The sequence below is a fragment of the Eublepharis macularius genome, chromosome 12 (genome assembly GCF_028583425.1).
Source record: "Eublepharis macularius isolate TG4126 chromosome 12, MPM_Emac_v1.0, whole genome shotgun sequence".
Lineage (NCBI taxonomy): Eukaryota > Metazoa > Chordata > Lepidosauria > Squamata > Eublepharidae > Eublepharis > Eublepharis macularius.
Window position 1 is genome coordinate 52,792,355 of NC_072801.1, and position 18,649 is coordinate 52,811,003.

The 18,649-nt window shown below is 38.8% G+C and overlaps 2 protein-coding genes across 2 annotated transcripts; both read left to right on the forward strand.

The window, feature by feature from the left end:
* The first annotated feature begins 1,309 nt into the window (after positions 1 to 1,309).
* On the forward strand, positions 1,310 to 2,263 carry LOC129339352 (olfactory receptor 14A16-like). The gene has a single exon (XM_054993937.1). It carries the CDS (start codon positions 1,310 to 1,312, stop codon positions 2,261 to 2,263), a length of 954 nt encoding a protein of 317 aa, XP_054849912.1.
* Positions 2,264 to 17,068: 14,805 nt separating this feature from the next.
* Positions 17,069 to 18,022, forward strand: LOC129339353 (olfactory receptor 14A16-like). Its single transcript, XM_054993938.1, has one exon. It carries the CDS (start codon positions 17,069 to 17,071, stop codon positions 18,020 to 18,022), a length of 954 nt encoding a protein of 317 aa, XP_054849913.1.
* Positions 18,023 to 18,649: the final 627 nt, after the last annotated feature.

The following is an 18,649-nucleotide window of genomic DNA, read 5'->3' on the forward strand; positions in this document are numbered from 1 at the left end:
TCACAGCTTCTTGGTGCTTCTCAGACTTACCTACCTCACAGGGTGATTATTGTGAGGATAATAATAATATTAATAATATTAATATTAATAACATACTTTGTAAACCACTATGAGTAGACATTAAGTTATATATATATATCAAATGTTGGTGTTATTATTATTATATAATTATCATCGTGTTTGTCATTTGAGCATATGAGTAGATGATTCTCTCTCCAATGACACACCTCCTAGGCTATAGGCTATGAGTTAACCACTCTGAACCGTAAAGCAGAATTACACTTTTAAATATTTTATTTTTTATCATTTGTTTAGTTAAATCTTTCTTTAGATTTTCCACATGACTCTTACATTCGAAGAAACCCAAAATAAATATCACTACTGGGACTGTAATAGCTGGGCCAAAACAACCAAGCAAATTTGAATTTTTTTTTTCTACAGGCATGTCTATATCAGCATTAAATGATATCTTGGGATTTTTAACAGGAATAAGTAATTGGGAGTATTTTTTAAATGGCCAGTGGGCCATTTCAGTTTAAAAAGTTGGCCTTCAAAGCAGTCAGTGTTGTTGTGTGCTTCAAACATGACCCTGAATACCTTGGATAAAGAGCAGGATAATAATGTAACAATAACAATAAATAAAATTCTTCTTTTATCTCACCTGCATGAATTATTCCCTTTCTTTGCTGCCCTCTACAAAAATCATGACAGTCATATTTTGTATGCTAGGATTTGGGGTGTGTGTGTGTGGGGGGGGGGGTTTCTAATGATTTCAGTATTTCCTTTCTTCCAAATTTCAGGCATCTGTAGAAAAAGAAACACGACTTGATCTCTATAATTTCAGAGTACTTTCTTGATGATGGAAAAAACAGATATGGTAGATTACCTTATTTTACAGATCTGCCTGGATAAGTATATTACAATATTGAAATATTATATAGTTTATGCTGTGGAAAAAATACACAATCAATGTAATTTATGTCCCTTTTAAATGTTCTTTGGCTTCAGAAGGCAAACTGGTTTTTTTAAAGGTTTCATATAGCCTAAGGAAAAAGTACAAGCAACAACCACAACAAAAGGATGTAAACAGTTTTGTAGAAACTGTTTTGTAGATGTAGAAAGACAATGTTTTATTCTTAAAGTGGGTGAATTTTTTTTAAACTTGAATTCAGAAGTCAATGTGGATTAAAGAGCCTGTATGAAAAAGACCTTACTCATAATTACATCCTTCTAAAACAATTAACTGCAGAGAATTTTGCTGTAACTACACAGTGGTTTCCTCCATTAACACTCCCCTTCTCTTCACAGAATGTTTCAAAGAAACAAAATGGCAAACCAATCCACTGTTATGGAGTTCCTTCTGATGGGATTTTCTGATGTTCCTGAAGGACAGATTTTGCATTTTGGGATATTTCTCTCCATTTACGTCATAGCCTTATCTGGGAATATTCTCATAATTGTAGCTGTGTCCCTCAACCACCAGCTTCACACCCCCATGTACTTTTTTTTGGTAAACTTATCCTTGTCAGACATCTGTTTTATTTCCATCACTGTCCCCAAATCCATGGCCACTTCCTTAACAAGCAGCAAACTGATTTCTTTCTATGGGTGTGTCACACAGATTTTCTTAGTGGTCACCTTTGTAAGTGCTGAGCTAGCCCTGCTGACCGTCATGGCTTACGACCGCTATGTAGCCATCTGCCATCCTCTACAGTATACCTTGATCATGAATTGGGATGCCTGTGCTCAGATGGCAGCTGCTTCCTGGGTAAGCAGTGTGATGCATGGAGTAATAGAAACTGGTATTACATTTCAATTAAACTTCTGCGGGTCCAATATTATCCAGCAGTTTTTCTGTGATATCCCTCAGCTACAAAAGATTTCTTGCAGTGACACAAAAGCAAATCAAGTTCTGATCTTTGTTCTTGGGCTCTTTATAGATTCCTTCTGCTTTGTGTTCATCTTTGTTTCCTATGGCTACATCTTCTCTGCTGTGCTGAAGATCCCATCCGTTCAGGGCAGATACAAAGCTTTTTCTACCTGCACTCCCCACTTGATGGTCTTTTCCTTATTTATACTTACAGGTGTGTTTTCATACATGAGGCCCAAAGAACTTTCCTCTCCAACTGTGGACTTGCTCTCTGCTGTTCTGTATGCTGTCTTACCACCAGTACTAAATCCTATCATTTATAGCCTTAGGAATAAGGAAATCCAAGAGGCAGTCCTCAGAATACCAAAACACGTTAAAAAATTTATTGCATGACTTTGTAGGTCTCTGCTAAAGAAAAGCAAAGGATGTCAGAAGCACAGGTACACACACATATAGAAACAGCAACTGCTGGCCATATGTAAAGTATAGTAAAAAATTCTATAACCTTGCTTTTTGTCCAGGCCTCAAAAGGGCAATGTTTTTGTTCTACTTCTAACCTATCTGAGAAACAGACTATTTGGTTCATCTTGGTGAGAACTAGACCGACACCTTATATGTATCAGCCGGATACTGTAAGGTTTGAGATATTGTAAGTAAGCAGTCCTCTTCCAGTCAGGAACTTTTCTACTGACTGAGACCTCCTTCCCTTTTAGCAGCACATGGTTAGTTGCTCACTTTGGGGCTGACTTTTCCATCTCCTTTCAAGTCTGATCCATTTTGATGGAGAAGGAAGGTAAAGAAATCTAGGACAGTTCCACCTTTAGCAGATTAGCTCCTAAGTAACAAATCACTGTCAGGAAAAGTCCTGGTTTTGTGGCAAAAACATGCATCAAATTGGGGAGCTCCCTACAGCATCCAGCTGAGCTTGTCAACTCTGGTTTGCGAAACTCCTGGAGATTTGGGGGCTCTGCTTGGGGACAGCGGAGTCTGGGAATGGGATGGAGCTTTGTAGGAATGTGATGCCATAGAGGTCCTCTAATGTCACCACTTGCTCCAGGGGAATGAATCTCTGTGGTCTGGAAATCAGTTGTAATTCCATGAGATCTCCAGAGCCCACCTTGAGTTTGGTAATCCTTCACCCAAGGATGAAGAAAGCTTTACCCTTTCCAACTTCTCTTGGTGCATAAGCACGAAGGAGTTGGTAAGGGGGACTGTCTTGGGCCCAGGTGACATCATTGAACAGTAATGTCCACAAGCTCAAGAGGATGGTGATGGCGCCAAGCATTTCTCAGTACATAAATCTTCCTTATGAACTGTTCTCTCTGGGCCTTCTCTCTGCCGCCTTCCAAGACAAAGCAGGTGGTGATCAGAGGCAGGGCTTTTTTAGTAGTGGCAACTTAGCTTTGGAATGCCACCCCCCTTGAAGCTCACCTATCATCAACTTTACTGGGAATTAAGTGAAAGACCAAAATATTTCTTTTTATTAAGGGTTGGTCTTTTTGACTCATATATTTACAGTCAGCTTCTAGATGGAGAGCTGTTCTAGGATATTTGTTTTAAGGTCCTGTAATGTTTTAAAGTCTTGTAATGTTTGCTTCTAGCTGGTGAACTGCCCTAGCATATTTTTTTAGGATACCAAGGCTTTTAATCAAAGGATTGATATTTTAACTCATATTTAAAATCTGCTTCTAGATGGTGAATTGTTGTAGGATAATGGTTGTAAAGTGCTATAATGTTTCGTGAAGTTGTTGAGATTTTCATGCCAGCTTTTAACGATTTTATTATTTGTTACAAATGTTATGGTGCTTATGTTTGTATTATGTTTTACTTTGCATGCTACCTTGAACCAGCTCTATATAGAAGCAACATAGAAATTGTTAAAATAAAAATGAGGTGAAGTATCACTTCAATGCTGAGTTTGGCATCTGGATGAATTAGTCAATGCTGGTAGCACATATTACTACCAATTAGTTAGAAAGCCTTACACTGAAGGGGTAATGAAGTGTTAAATACATTGCTATTGCTGATCAATAATTAATAAATATCACATTTTACCCATTATTTAAGCCTTATCTCTTGGATGCAATGATAATAACTATATTGCAAAACCAATGAGAAATACATTGTAAGAAGAACCAGTCTGAAAATCTGGTTAATGCAAACTATAAAAGAACTATCTTCATATTAATAAAACATGACATGGAAATGTGTCACTGGTAACAAATTAGCAATGAACAGCATAATGAAAGTTGCCTTGCTGTAATCAAAATGAACAGCAGCCCGTACTTGGGTTTTCTCTGTGGTGACCCTCACCCTGTGGAATAGTCTGCCTGTGGAGGTAATAAGAGTCTCCACTTTCCTGGCTTTCCTCAAACAATGCAAAACCAAATTATTCAAAAAGGCTTTTTACTCAGACGGCTGTATTGTAGGGAGGGGATCTCAGATGATCCGCTAATGAGTTAGGAACCATAGACCTCATTACTAGACCTCACCACTATGTTGTATTGGATTCCTAAAGCTATGTCTTTGTAGTAGTAGTAGTAGTAGTAGTAGTAGTAGTAGTAGTAGTAGTAGTAGTAGTAGTAGTAGTAGTAACAACAACATTTGATTTATATACTGCCCTTCAGGATGACTTAACACCCACTCAGAGCAGTTTACAAAGTATGTTATTATTATCCCCACAAGGCACCCTGTGAGGTGGGCGGGGCTGAGAAAGCTGTGAGTGACCCAAGGTCACCCAGCCGGCTTCAAGTGGAGTGAGGAATCAAACCGGATTCTCCAGATTAGAGTCCCACGCTCTTAGCCACTACACCAAACTTGTGAACTTGTATCTATTTATCCTATGGCGTTGTTTATGGAAATGTTCTTGACATTGACTGTACTAATCTCTCACTGGCCCTTTTCCCACTTACGGTTTAAACCGCCATTTATGAGCATTTGCCGCGATTGCAATGGCTTCAGCATGGCGCCCCCATATTCTACGTTGTCTGAAGCAGTTTTAATTTGGCATCTTATTTTTCATTTTAGATGGGCTTTGAAGCCTCAGTGCAGTTTTGGACTTGTGGGGCTTTGCTATTCACATCACACTTTTCTTTTTTAAACTTTGAGCAGACGGTGGTGGAGGGGTGATATAGAAGGGTCTATATGTTGGAAAGGGTCTGCCCCTGTAGCAACGAAAAATTCGAAACCTTAGAACATACTTTACTGTCTACGCTATCAAAAAACTCACCTGAAGATCATTTCCTCATTACTTAGAAGATATCCTGGCTGCTCTGACTCACAGATTACCAGGATATTACTTATGAGTGTTAACCCACAGGTTACAGCACTCAGCGCAAGATACCTCGCAGCCATCTGTAAAATTCACCAGGAAATTTTGCGCCTCAAACAAGAATTTTAATGATCTAGAAATGTAATCTCTGATTCCGCCTCCACTGTTCAAAACTTTTAACTGGTGTGTCCTTGTAAGACTTTTTAATTTAAATTTTAAGAACTGTATTTCATCTAAGAACTGAATCCCCTTCTGTATGATTCTTTTATTATTTAAGAATTGTATTTATATGACTTGTGCTGGCCATTGACCGTATCAGTAAAAGTGATTGATTGACTTCCGGTTTGGGATTCATGGAGGTCTAACGCAGCTCCATTTGCGGAGCTGACCGGACTGCCGTTTTAAGCAGCCGGCGAGGTGAAAATAGCCCGCGGCCGACTGCTCTCAGGAGAGCAGGCAAAGAACAGGCAAAGCAGGCGGAGAGCAGGCAAAGAACGCTCAAGACCCTAGGGTGAGTTAGATCTCGGACGAGGGGGGGCTCTACATAACGGGTCCCCTCCCGATCCTTGAGGTCCCACCTTGCGACGGGTCGGCTACAGTCTCTGCGGCAGTTTTGGGGCCAATTCGGCTGGCATAAGACCTACATACCCAAGCTTCGATTGGGGGAAGAAGTGGAAAGGAGAACTTGAAATCGAAACAGCGACTACAACCCAAGGAAAGTGAAGGGAAGGTAAAGATCACTATCTTCCGATACGGGACAGATTGATAAAAACAGAGAGGAAAAAAAGTAGACTTTTAAACTGCAACAGACTAGCGAAAAGGAGGGGAAGCTTCGGCAGGAGTTGTATTAGAAAAGAGACTAAGTTTAAAGAAGTTATTAAAGAAATCGGATTATTGTTTTGAATACCTGTGGCTTTGGAGCTGTGAGAAAAAGACACCATCGCGAGACCTGCTGTGGGAAGACGGGAGACAGGAAGTGTGTAACAACAATAGAGCGGCTGGAGAGAAGCGGCCCTTGCTGGGGGGCAGGAAGAAGGGAATCGCCATCTTTGAGAGGGGAAGGGTCGTGGCTTCAGCGGAAAAGGAAGTAGGCCATATTGGATTATAAAATCATAGAGAGACCATAGAGAAAAGATGCCCGACATTTTGGATCCTTTAAAATTAATTTATGCAAGAAGACCGGGACATTTGAAATAAAAAAGGTACTAAATTTAACGCCACGGAGCTAAGGAAGAGAGCGGATTCGTGGGAGCGAGCCAAAGCAAGCCCCACGATGTCGAAGAAAGAGTGGCAATCGGCAATAGAAAACCTAGATAAAAAACTTTTGGAGGTGATTAAAGAATTTAAAGACATGAAATTGGAGCTGATCAAAGAGGTTAAACAGACAGTAAAATCGGAGCTGTCAGAAGTAAAATCGGAGCTGTCAGAAGTGAAGAAAGGTATGGAAACAATACAAAGTGAATTACAAGGGACGCAGCAGAGAGTTAAAACAGTAGAAGGAGCGATGGAGAACTTAGCAGATACGCAACAAACAGAGATGAGGCTGATGAGGGGAAGGATGGCGGTTGCGGAAAGTAGACATATGGAGAAGCAGCTCAGATTTCGCGGCCTGCCGGAAATGGAAGGAAAGACAGCGCAAGAGCAGATGACGGAGGTGTTAGCTGAATACCTGGGGAAGGAGGAGGAGGATGTTGTGGCTATCCTAGATGTGGCATATCGTGTGAACTCGAGAATTGCAACCCAGAGAAAAGTACCAAGAGATGTGATTGTACAATTTACAACAAGAAACATGAAAGAGAAGATTGTGACTAAACAGTTTCAAGATCCATTGGAGAGCGATGGCAAGACAATCATTATAATGAAGGAATTACCCAGATCAGTGTTACTAGATCGGAAAAAATATAAAGCGCTAATCCAGATGTTGAAGGACATGAAAATCAGGTACAGATGGGTGCTCCCAGAGGGTTTGTCCTTCGAATTTGGAGGCGCCAAAAAGCGTATCAGATCTGAGCGGGAGATGGAGCGATTTATAAGGGACAATGAAAAAGACTTACCAACAAGATTATGAATATGGAGTGTAAAGTATTATCTTGGAATGTAAATGGACTAAATTCACTGAACAAGAGAAAAAATATTTTTCACTGGCTACTAAAACAAAAATGTGATATTGTTTGTTTGCAAGAGACTCATATTCGAAAACAGGATGTAAAATATTTAAAACTGGGAAAATTGGGCAAAGACTTTGTAGCGGCCTCAAGTAAGAAAAAAAGAGGAGTGGTGTTGTATGTAAAAGAGGAGCTACAACCAAAATTTATAATGAAAGATGTTGAAGCCAGATTTGTAGCAGTGGAATGTACTTGGAATTTAAAGAGAGTGTTGGTAGTCGGAATCTATGCACCCAACGGTGCTAAAGAGAGCTTCTTTGAGGATTTGAGGAAGCATTTAGATGATCTTTCATATGACCAGATAATTCTTGCTGGAGACTTCAATGGAGTGACAGACTTGGAACTGGATAAAAAGACTACAATGGCGCAAAAGAAAAGAGGATTATTACCAAAGCTCTTTTTTTGAGTTGATTCAACAAGAGACTCTTGAAGATGTATGGAGGAGAGAATATCCTAAAAGTAGGCAGTTCACTTTTTATTCTGCAAGGCACTCCACGTTATCAAGAACTGACATGATCTGGGCCTCAAAAGATTTGGCGTTATGGACTAAAGATGCAGAAATAATGCCGATGGTAGGCTCAGATCACAACCCAATTATGTGGAAGCTGGGGAAAAGGAGGAAAAGGAAAGCATGGAGAATAAATGAGGATTTGTTACAGGAAAAAGAGAATATGGAAATATTGAGAAGAGAGACAAAGTTTTTCATACAATACAACGTGAATAAAGAAGTACCAACTGATAAAGTTTGGGATGCTTATAAGGCGGTTATAAGGGGCATACTAATGGACTTAAATGGTAGAGCAAGAAAGAAGAAAGAGGAGAAGAGACAAGAGATTGAGGAGAAAATAAAAATTAAGGAAATACAGTTAAAAAAGAGACCAGGGAAAAAGAAATTATACCAGGAAATTAAAATACTGCAAGAACAGCTAACAGCAATGAGTAATAAAGAATTGGAGTGGAATCTCAAAAGGCTGAATCAGAAAGTGTTTGAGGGTGCAAATACACCTGGGAAGTACCTGGCATGGCAACTGAAGAAGAGAAGGGAAAAGAAAACAATAAATAAAATTTGTGAAGATGACAAAACGTATTTGGAACAGAATACCATTAGTAGAGCCTTTTATAAATTCTACGCTAAACTGTATAATAAGAAAGAAGTAAATAAAGATTCAATAGCGTCATATTTGGAGAAAATGACGCTTCCAGAAATCTCGGACGCTTGGAGAAATAAACTGAATAGTGAAGTAACGGATGAGGAAATAAGTAAGGCAATACAATCTGCAAATCTAGGAAAGGCGCCAGGGCCAGACGGACTTACAGCTAAATTTTATAAGACTATGGCCAACGAGCTGGCACCATACCTAAAGGAGGTGATCAATGGAGTTTTAAGGGATCAAAGGATTCCAGACACTTGGTCTGAAGCGAACATATCATTGATCCCAAAAGAGGGCCAAGACTTGACTAGTGTGAAAAATTACAGACCTATATCGTTACTCAACAATGACTATAAAATCTTTGCGAAGATACTGGCGGGGAGACTGAAGGGATGGCTTTCGGAAGTTATAGAGGAGGAGCAAGCAGGCTTTCTGCCAGACAGACAAATAAGAGACAATTTAAGGACAGTGATTGATGCTATTGAATATTATGACAAGCGTTGTGATAAAGAGGTTGGTTTCTTCTTTGTTGACGCTGAAAAGGCATTTGACAACTTAAACTGGGACTTTATGTTTGCCACTTTGGAAAAGCTACAATTAGGAGAAAGATTCATCAGAGCAATTAAGGAAATTTAGAGAGACCAGACTGCAGCAATTGTGGTGAATGATGAATTGACCAAGAAATTGACTATAAGTAAAGGAACAAGACAAGGTTGCCCGTTGTCTCCACTGTTGTTCATTTTAGTATTGGAGATTCTGATGATACAAATACGACAAGACGAGGAAATTCGAGGAATAAAAATAAAGGACTATTCATATAAGGTCAGAGCATTTGCGGATGACATAATGTTAATTGTAGAGGACCCACTGGAGAACATGCCAAAAGTGATAGATAAGATCAAGGAGTTTGGAGACTTGGCAGGTTTCTTCATTAACAAAAAGAAGTCAAAGATACTATGCAAAAATATGACTAAGCAGAAACAACAATTGTTAATGGAAACAACGGATTGTGAAGTAACAAGTAAGGTGAAATATTTGGGAATTGAACTGACTGCAAAGAATATAGATTTGTTCAAGAATAATTATGAAAAATTGTGGATTCAGATTGAGAGAGACTTGATTAAATGGAATAGGCTCAATCTGTCATGGTTGGGTAGGATTGCAGCGGTTAAAATGAATGTGTTACCAAGAGTGATGTTTTTGCTACAGACAATACCAATCATCAGAGACTCTAAACAATTTGAAAAATGGCAGAGGAAAATATCAGATTTTGTATGGGCAGGCAAGAAGCCTCGAGTGAAAATGAAAGTTTTACAAGATGCAAAGGAAAGAGGCGGAATGCAACTGCCCAACCTGAGACTTTACCACGATGCAATCTGCCTAGTTTGGTTGAAAGAGTGGATGACATTAAAGAACAAGAAACTATTAGCCCTAGAGGGATATAAAAAAATATTTGGATGGCATGCATACCTATGGCATGACAAAGTAAAGGTCAACTCGATGTTCCTGCACCATTTTGTACGGAGAAGTCTATACACAATCTGGAAGAAGTACAGAATTTACCTACAAGAAGGAACTCCTTGGTGGGTGGTTCCATATGAGGTGATAGACCCGAGAGCTGTTGATAACGAAAGACAATGTTTGACTTACAAAGAAATAACTAAAATAGAAGCATCTAAACTTAGAATAAAGACGCAAGAGGAACTATCACCGAACTACGATTGGTTCCAGTATAGACAGATCAGAGATTTGTATAACTCGGACTCTGTAAAGGGAGGTATACGAATAGAGAATTCGGAACTAGAGCAGACCCTTCTTAAAGAGGACAAGAAAAGAATATCCAAGGTATACCAAGTACTGTTGAAATGGTATACTGAGGATGAGACAGTTAAAACACAAATGGTGAAATGGGCTATAAATTTTAACAAAGAAATAACAATGGAGGCATGGGAATACTTGTGGAAGACTACAATGAAGATAACGATATGTACAAATATCAAAGAGAACATCTACAAAATGATCTATCGTTGGTACATGACACCAAAGAAGATTGCGCTAGGGAATTTGAACACTTCTAATAAATGCTGGAAATGTAGGAAGCATGAGGGCTCCCTCTATCATATGTGGTGGTCGTGTGAGGTAGCTAGGCAGTACTGGGGGGAAATAATAAGAGAAATGAGTGAAATTTTACAATTTCAAATAAATAAGAACCCAGAACTCCTGCTACTAAACTTGGGAATGGAGGGAATTCCAGCCCATCATAGGACGCTGATATTTTATATGACAGCAGCAGCTAGACTTTTGTATGCGCAAAAATGGAAAGTACAAGAAGTGCCAACTATTGAAGATTGGACCTACAAATTGCTGTACATGGCAGAAATGGACAAGATGACAAGAAAACTGAGAAATCTCGACTCAGGGCAGTTTAACACAGATTGGGAGAAGCTGAAACAATATCTGGAGAAGAAATGGGAGGTGGGAGGAAAACTGTGGCAGTTTGAGAACTACTGAAGTATAATAAAATGTAGAGGGGGGTGACTTTACCGGGGGGGGAAGAGATAAATGTGAATTCATAAGCAGTTAGATTAACAGATTGATATATATATAGATATATATTGGTTAATAAATAGAATATTGATAGAAAATAATTAAGGATAAGGATTAAATATACGGATTGAGTAACCAACAATATTTTCTTTCTTTGATAAGATTTGTATAATGCACCAAACTGAATGTATAGACGAGTCAAATTGATTGACTATGTGACGAGAGTTATATAGAATTACCATAAAAAGATAGAATGAGTAATACATAGAGAATAAGTCAAATTGTTTGATTTAAACGTGTAAGATTTTTATGGTTTATGATATATAGGTTTATGATATAGAAATATAGAAATATTTAAAATTGGAAAAAGGGATAAATTGTTTATCTAAGATGGACACAAAGACTTACAGTTTGGGTATATAATAAGAAAAGTAGTTAAGGATGTACTGCTTAGTATAATGGAGAATATGTATTTGTTTTAGATAGAGAAATTCAATAGAAGTAAGGGAAAAGGGACAAAGGGTTGGAAAACTGTTGGAAGTCAACAAAAGGGGGGGAAAGGGAGGGGGTTAGAAATGAAAAATTTGGGAAAATTGAATGTAAATGTAAAAATAACGGATTCTAACCCAATAAAAAAATTTTCAAAAAAAAAAAAAGTAAAAGTGATTGATTTCTAAAATCTGGCATGATCTTATGCAGCTGAACATCAATTGCCAAGTTCTTCCAAGGAGATCAGCAATAGCATTCATGATTTTCCCTTCCTCCATTTTATTTATTTTATTTTACATCCTTTAGACCCCACCCTTCTCCTCAAATGTGACCCAAAGTGGCTTACATCATTCTCCTTGCCTCCATTATTTTCTTAAAATAAACCCTGTGGTTCGGTTGAGTGTGCATGAGTAGCCTAAGGTCACCCGAGCTTCCATGGCAGAGCAGGGAATTGAACATAGGTCACCCAGGTCCTAATCCATCACTCTAGCCACCACATCACATTGGCTCTCATTTTATCCTTAGAAAGACCCTGCCAGGTCGTTTAGGTTGAGAAAGAAGAACTAGCCCAAGATGACTCAAGCAAACGTCCATGGTGAATGTAGATTTGAACCTGACTTTCCCTAGGCACTGTTTTACACTGTTCTTACTATATCATGCTACTGTGAAGGCAAATTTCTCCCTACCACCACCACAACCAAAAAGGGAGCTAACTGATAGAAGACAGATACAAGATCCATGCTTGGAACTTGTTGCTGTCTTGTGTCCCATTCCATTTCCAAAACAATTGTTTAAATAAGTGTATTTAAAAAAAAACCCTTTTTGAATCTTTTGAACTTTTGTGAGAGCAGGGGGTCCATTGCTGGAGGGTCACTTATTTTTCTGTAATAAATTATATGATTTAGGACCTGTCAGTGGCAGTTAGCTAACTCAGGTAGAAAAAAATACCTTTGGACTTCCTACATCCATGTCCTTTTCTCTACTGGATCATGAACAATTAAGCCATTTTGCACTGCAACTCTAGTATAACATCTGACTTTTGTTTCTAACCTTTGCCTCGTCCTCATAACAATAAAGACAAAAGATTGAGTATCAAATCTCAAAGTAGGATACCATTATTAAAAGGATTATGCAATAATAAGCTCCAAAATACTTCACAACTCCCATCTCTTTCCCCTTTCTAGGGGATAATAATAGCATACTTTGTAAACCACCCTGAGTAGGCAGTAAGATGTCCTGAAGGGCATTATATAAATCAAATGTTATCGTCATCATCAGAGTGTCTTAGAAAAACAGGACACAGAATTTCTAAGTACAAGAAAATGGCAGGTTACTGAAAAATCAAATGGACAGTTAGGCCTGATAAACAAGAACAGTGAATTCAGAGCTCAAGATCTAACTCAAGAGAGAAAGTAAATCAAGTGATTCATCTCTACTCTTATGTCAGTGGTTTGCCTAGAACTCTTTCTCTGTAAAAATATATAATGTGTGCCAAAACTCTCTATGGGCACTCCAGTGCTCCATGCTGGCTTGTATTTCCTAAGTCCATAGCTGTGTATCTTTATCTCTTTTGCAGTTACTTTGGGAATTGGAATAAAAGGTCTTTTAGATCACTGTTTTCAGGTTCTTGACTTAAAACTGCCACAACAATACCTACACTGTCTGAAGCTTGGGCAGCCAGTTTCTAGTGATGGTGCCAGCCAGCCTTGCACAGTGTAAAGCCCATCCCTTGCTTGGCCCAAATGGGGAGTGGGGGCCGTGATTCTGGGGGCCTATCCTGGACTTCTTCCAGGGCCCAAGAATAAAATTGCCCCTGCATGGCATAGGTATCTTCTACAATAATAAAAAGAAGAGTCCATCCGTCTGTCTGTGGCAGGCATAACTCCTCAGAAAATCTAGGTGGCAAATGAGGAAAATAATAAATCTTTGTGACTACTTAAAAAACAAACAAACAGAAGTCTTGTGCCTATCTTGCAACTAAGAAGCTAGTGGTCTTGGTGAAATAATTATACTTTTGAATCACTTGAAACCATAATGCATTTATACTTCTAAATAAACCCTATTTCTGTTTAAGGAAAATAGCTGTTTTATTTAGAATAAAGGATCCCTTTTTATCTCACAGTCACCTCATGTGTTGACTGTTCTGTCATTTTACCAAATAGAACAAAGCCATTCTATTCTTTGAGTTACACTAAGAGATCTAAAACAAAAGTGGTGAAAATCATTTGGGAACACCAAGGAATTCAGAGAGGTAGCAGAATATAGGTCATTGCAGAGCATTATAGGAGCCATTATAGATGTCACACATCAGGGGATGAAGTGGGGAAAATGTGACAAGCATGTAGCACTTTTACACATGTATAGCATAACACTAGTTACTGTACACTCAATAATCATAAAGTTGGTGAGTGGCAGCTGAATTAATAGGCTAAACTGAAAAGTATTCATAAATTACACCATGGAAAATTACCATGATGTTCTCTGTGGTGCAATTCCCCTGATCCACGTCCCTGAAGAAAGCAAAGGTGGCTCACTCTTTACAACATAGGTGTCTTTCAATAAAAACCAAATTCAAGACACAAAAGAACAGAAATCGGAGAACAGTTACAAAAGAGGTGAGATTTATCTTCATATATTTCATTACCTAATTCATACAGTGGTCTTTTCAGATGCTCTGGACTTCAGTTATGATGAAAGAAGTGTAAAGTATCAGGTAAAGAAGCTTTATGTCTTAGAAAATAACTGAGGTCCAAGCTACAAGTGACGAATGACACTTGAACGGCAAGCAGATTGAGTGGAGGGCAAGTGAACAGGGAGAAATACACTTGCTGTTCAAGTGTCATTCGTCATGTGTAGCTTGGCCCTCAGATGACATCTAGGTATCACCTTTTACAACTATCTATCTACTTGAAAGAACAGCAGCAACTATTTGTTTCATTCACGAGTTTATGAAAAGCATTTATTTTGCTAACAAGTATTCTTGGTTCATTCAATTATTCAGGACTGATTTGGTGGGCCTCTTTGTTACACAAAAAATGTGGATGATAATAGATATAAATTGGCATTTCCAGTGTGATATTTCATGTTTGATAAATGTAAGATGAGGTTTTAATGAACTAAATGGGAAGAAAGAATAAACAGTTATCAAAAGAATTGGGGTGTTAATTTTAGGTCAGGAAGCCATTTCTAGAAAAAAAGTTCCCTATCTTGATAGCCTACAAAAGGATGGTGAAATGAGGGAGGGGATTTTGTGGCTTAGCAGTAGTTAAGAGGTATGGGTGGTTCCATCTGGCTTTTCCACTGTTGAAAATTGGGAAAAGAATCCCTTTAGACCACCCAAAGAGGGTATGGCGAGAATAATGGAACCTACATGGATCAAAGCTGTTTAAAGAGGATTGTAGTAAGAAGCTGATGGAAGTTAATTTAATGGACTAAAATATTTTATGTGCCTTTCCTATTGTCATGTGACTCTACTGTATTCTCAGGTGCCTATATAGGATTTTCACTGTGCAAAATATAGAGTGAACACTGGGATGAAGTACTCAGGCAAGAGACATGTGAATGTATGCCAGTGACTGTGAAGTGCCTGCCATTTGAGCTGGTAAAAGGCTACCAGCATATGGACACAGGGCTAGCTTATTAGAAGTGAAATGTGCCTGTAACCACTGTGCATTCTGCCATATTCATAAGCTAACAAGAAGAAATCTTTTTCTGAGTTAATCATGCCAGATTGAGCTGTAGAATTTAGCAGAGAAAGCAAGAAGCCAGCTGCAAGTGGGAGAACGGGAGAAAAGTTACTTTTAGGAGCAAGAAAGAACACTAGCTGAACTTTGGTCTGGAAAATGAGCAGACAGGAGAGGAGATACAGCGACAAGAAGGAATGCAGAGAGAAGGGGAAGACCAGAGGAGGAGTGAGTCATAAACCACTCTGCAGAGAGAAATAGGCTTGTTTCAACTCCCCTAGACTAGCAGAATTTACCAAGGTCATGAGGAGCCCCCAGGTACCGGAAGCGGGGTGCCTGAGCAGTTCAAAACACATTCTGAAGAGGGGGAGATTGCTCCCCCTCCCATCAGAGCACAAAGGAAACAGTCTTTGCTTGCAAAGCAAAATGTTGCTGATGCAGCATTAAAGTGCCCTTGGCAAATGTTACAGTTTCCAGAAGTCAGGCAATGGTGTGAACTTTATGAATGAGAATGTTTGGGCCAATGAGGTCCCTAATATTGTAATGATCCAAAGGGTACAAAATGCCTTGCACAGCTATTGTAGCTTCAACAAGTGTTGGGCATTAGTGAGTCTTCTACTCTCTGTATACTGATGCTCCTCTATGTTTCATAAGCTTTGCAGACTTGCTTCAATCACAGGACTCTGCATCTGTCTCTTGAAATCCACTGATTGTGTGGAAAAAAGCAAAATTTGAAGATATTAAGTGAAAACCAGATTGGATCTCTCCTTATGTGTACAATCTCAGTAATGTTGTGGATTTTTCACAAGCACCTCTAAATTCCAGCTTATTTCCATAAAATGGAGGATGGGTCTCTCAACAATTACTTATCCAGTTCAAGTGTTTAGTAAATATCTGTAGCTGTGTCTCTGAGTTGTTTAGAAGCATTTCTCTTTAATTAATCCATAGATGGAAAGTGCCATCAATCCATTATAAATACTATATCCAGTTTCTGGGACTGTTTCCAGTCTTCTCTGATTTCTTGCCACAGTCATTGCCCACAATTTGGAGCCAGTTTGGTATAGTGGTTAAGAGCAGCAGGACTCTAATCTGGAGAACCGTGTTTCATTCCCCACTCCTCTACTTGAAGCCAGCTGGGTGACAGTGGGTCAGTCACAGCTTCTAGAGCTCTCACAGCAACCCTTACCTCACAGGATTATTGTTATGAAGGTGATAAGAGCACACTTTGTAAACTGTTCTGAGTAGGTGTTAAGTTGTTCTGAAGGGTGGTACACAAATTAAATTTTATATTGTTGTTGCTGCTGCTGCTGTTATGCATACTTATAAACTTGGATTTGTCTCCAGAGGTTCTATTCCACCAATAGTTTTGCTTATCACTGGTACAAGAAGCATTCTACTAGGGCAACATGCCTCTTCTCCTGGAAGAAAGTGATAGATGAATGTTCTTCCATTAATGGGGTAGAACACAGAATCTTGAAGAAATAATATCCCTTAAACTATGTTGCATTGTCATATCCACATTTTTTTGCTGACAGATATATTCAAGATATGAAATAACCATATTTAAATTGTAGCTAGAGGTGTTCTAGTTTTGTCATAATTGCCTTTACTTGATTCTCAACACTCTGATATAGGTTTATGTTATTTTCTTGACTAAACAAATAAGGGATCATCCATTAGGAATGTAACTAGAATTAAGCCGTACACTCAAATTCATATTTTGGGTATTGAAATACAAGTAGCATAAACCTTGAGGAAGACAGACTGACAGATATATAGATAGATGACTAAATATTATATAGTCAACTATCTAATATAAATATGCTATGGATACAATCATTCTTCTCCCAAAGTGGCTTGTCTTCATCAATAACTTTTATTCTCTCCACAGAATGGCTCAAAAAAATCAAATAGCCAATCAGTCAACTGTGAAAGAGTTTCTTCTGATGGCATTTTCTGATGACCGTGACATGCAAATTCTGCATTTTGCAATTTTTCTCTCCACTTATTTCTTGGCTCTAGTAGGAAACTGTCTCATTGTTGTAGCTGTGATCTTGAACTGTCACCTCCACACTCCTATGTACTTTTTCTTGGTGAATTTATCACTGATAGATACCTGTATCATCTCTACCATTGTCCCTAAATCCATGGCCATTTCCTTGACAAACAACACACAGATTTCTTTCTCTGGATGTGTCACACAGGTCTTCATTGTTGTCATGTGCGTCACTGCAGAGGTTGTCACCCTCAGTGTCATGGCTTACGACCGCTATGTAGCCATCTGCCATCCTCTACAGTATAGATTAATCATGAATTGGGATGCCTGTGCTCAGATGGCAGCTGCTTCCTGGATCAGCAGTGTGATGCACGCAGTGTTAGAAACCGGTGTCACCTTCAGGTTGAGCTTCTGTGCATCCAATATTATTGAGCAGTTTTTCTGTGATATCCCTCAGCTACAAAAGATCTCTTGCACGGATACAAAGGTTAATGAACAATTGATTCTCATTCTTGGGATTATAGTTGATTCCTTCATGTTTGTGTTCATCTTTGTTTCCTATGGCTACATCTTCTCTGCAGTCCTGAAGATTCCATCTGTTCAAGGCAGACACAAAGCCTTCTCCACCTGCACTCCCCACCTGGCTGTCTTTTCTTTATTTATCATCACTGCCGTCTTTTCCTACATGAGACCCAAAGCACTTTCCTCTCCAACCCTGGATTTGATCTTTGCTGTTGTGTATACTGTTCTACCACCAGTCCTGAATCCAATCATTTATAGCCTCAGGAACAAGGATATCCAAGAGGGTATGTGGAAAATACCCCACAAAATTAAGAAACTCATTGAATGATTTTTTTAAGAAGAAAAAGGAGTGTAGAAACAAGTCAAGCAAAAATTAACCCCTCCCTAGTTTGACAAACTATTTATTTATTCATTTATATTTCACCTTCCCCATATGGGCTCAGGGTGGATTACATCAATTGAAACACACAATCAACAATATAAACAAGAATTCACAAACTCATAAAAGCATTTTTAAAATTACAATTCAAATATAAATACTTAAAAAAATACCCAGTTAGATATACATAGCTTGGCACCAGGAATGTTGTGCCTTCACCCTACCTAATGGAGCATTAGGCTGGAAGATGGGTCAATCAGAATACTGCTTGAGATGTTGTATTTTAACTGCCTCTATATCCTGTGAGTAGGTACTTTGATGTATGAAATTCTCTCACTCTCTGTAACAATCCTGGTTGAATTACTTTCTCACTTCAGGGTAAAATGGGAATTTTGGAAGTCCTATATCCAGCTGGCAAAAAGGAGGACTTTTTGGGGATGCTTCATATTGCCAGAGAACAAAGGTAAAAAAGTATTGGCCTGGCCAGTAATTGGCTGATTAGGGACTCCTTAGTAAGAATTATTTGGCAGGAGCAGTGTCTGTTTTTTGGGAAAAACGTAACGAAATCTGGAGAGC

Coding starts and splice junctions, on each gene's coding strand:
- LOC129339352 (XM_054993937.1), top strand. CDS start 1,310: ATGTTTCAAAGAAACAAAATGGCAAACCAATCCACTGTTATGGAGTTC.
- LOC129339353 (XM_054993938.1), top strand. CDS start 17,069: ATGGCTCAAAAAAATCAAATAGCCAATCAGTCAACTGTGAAAGAGTTT.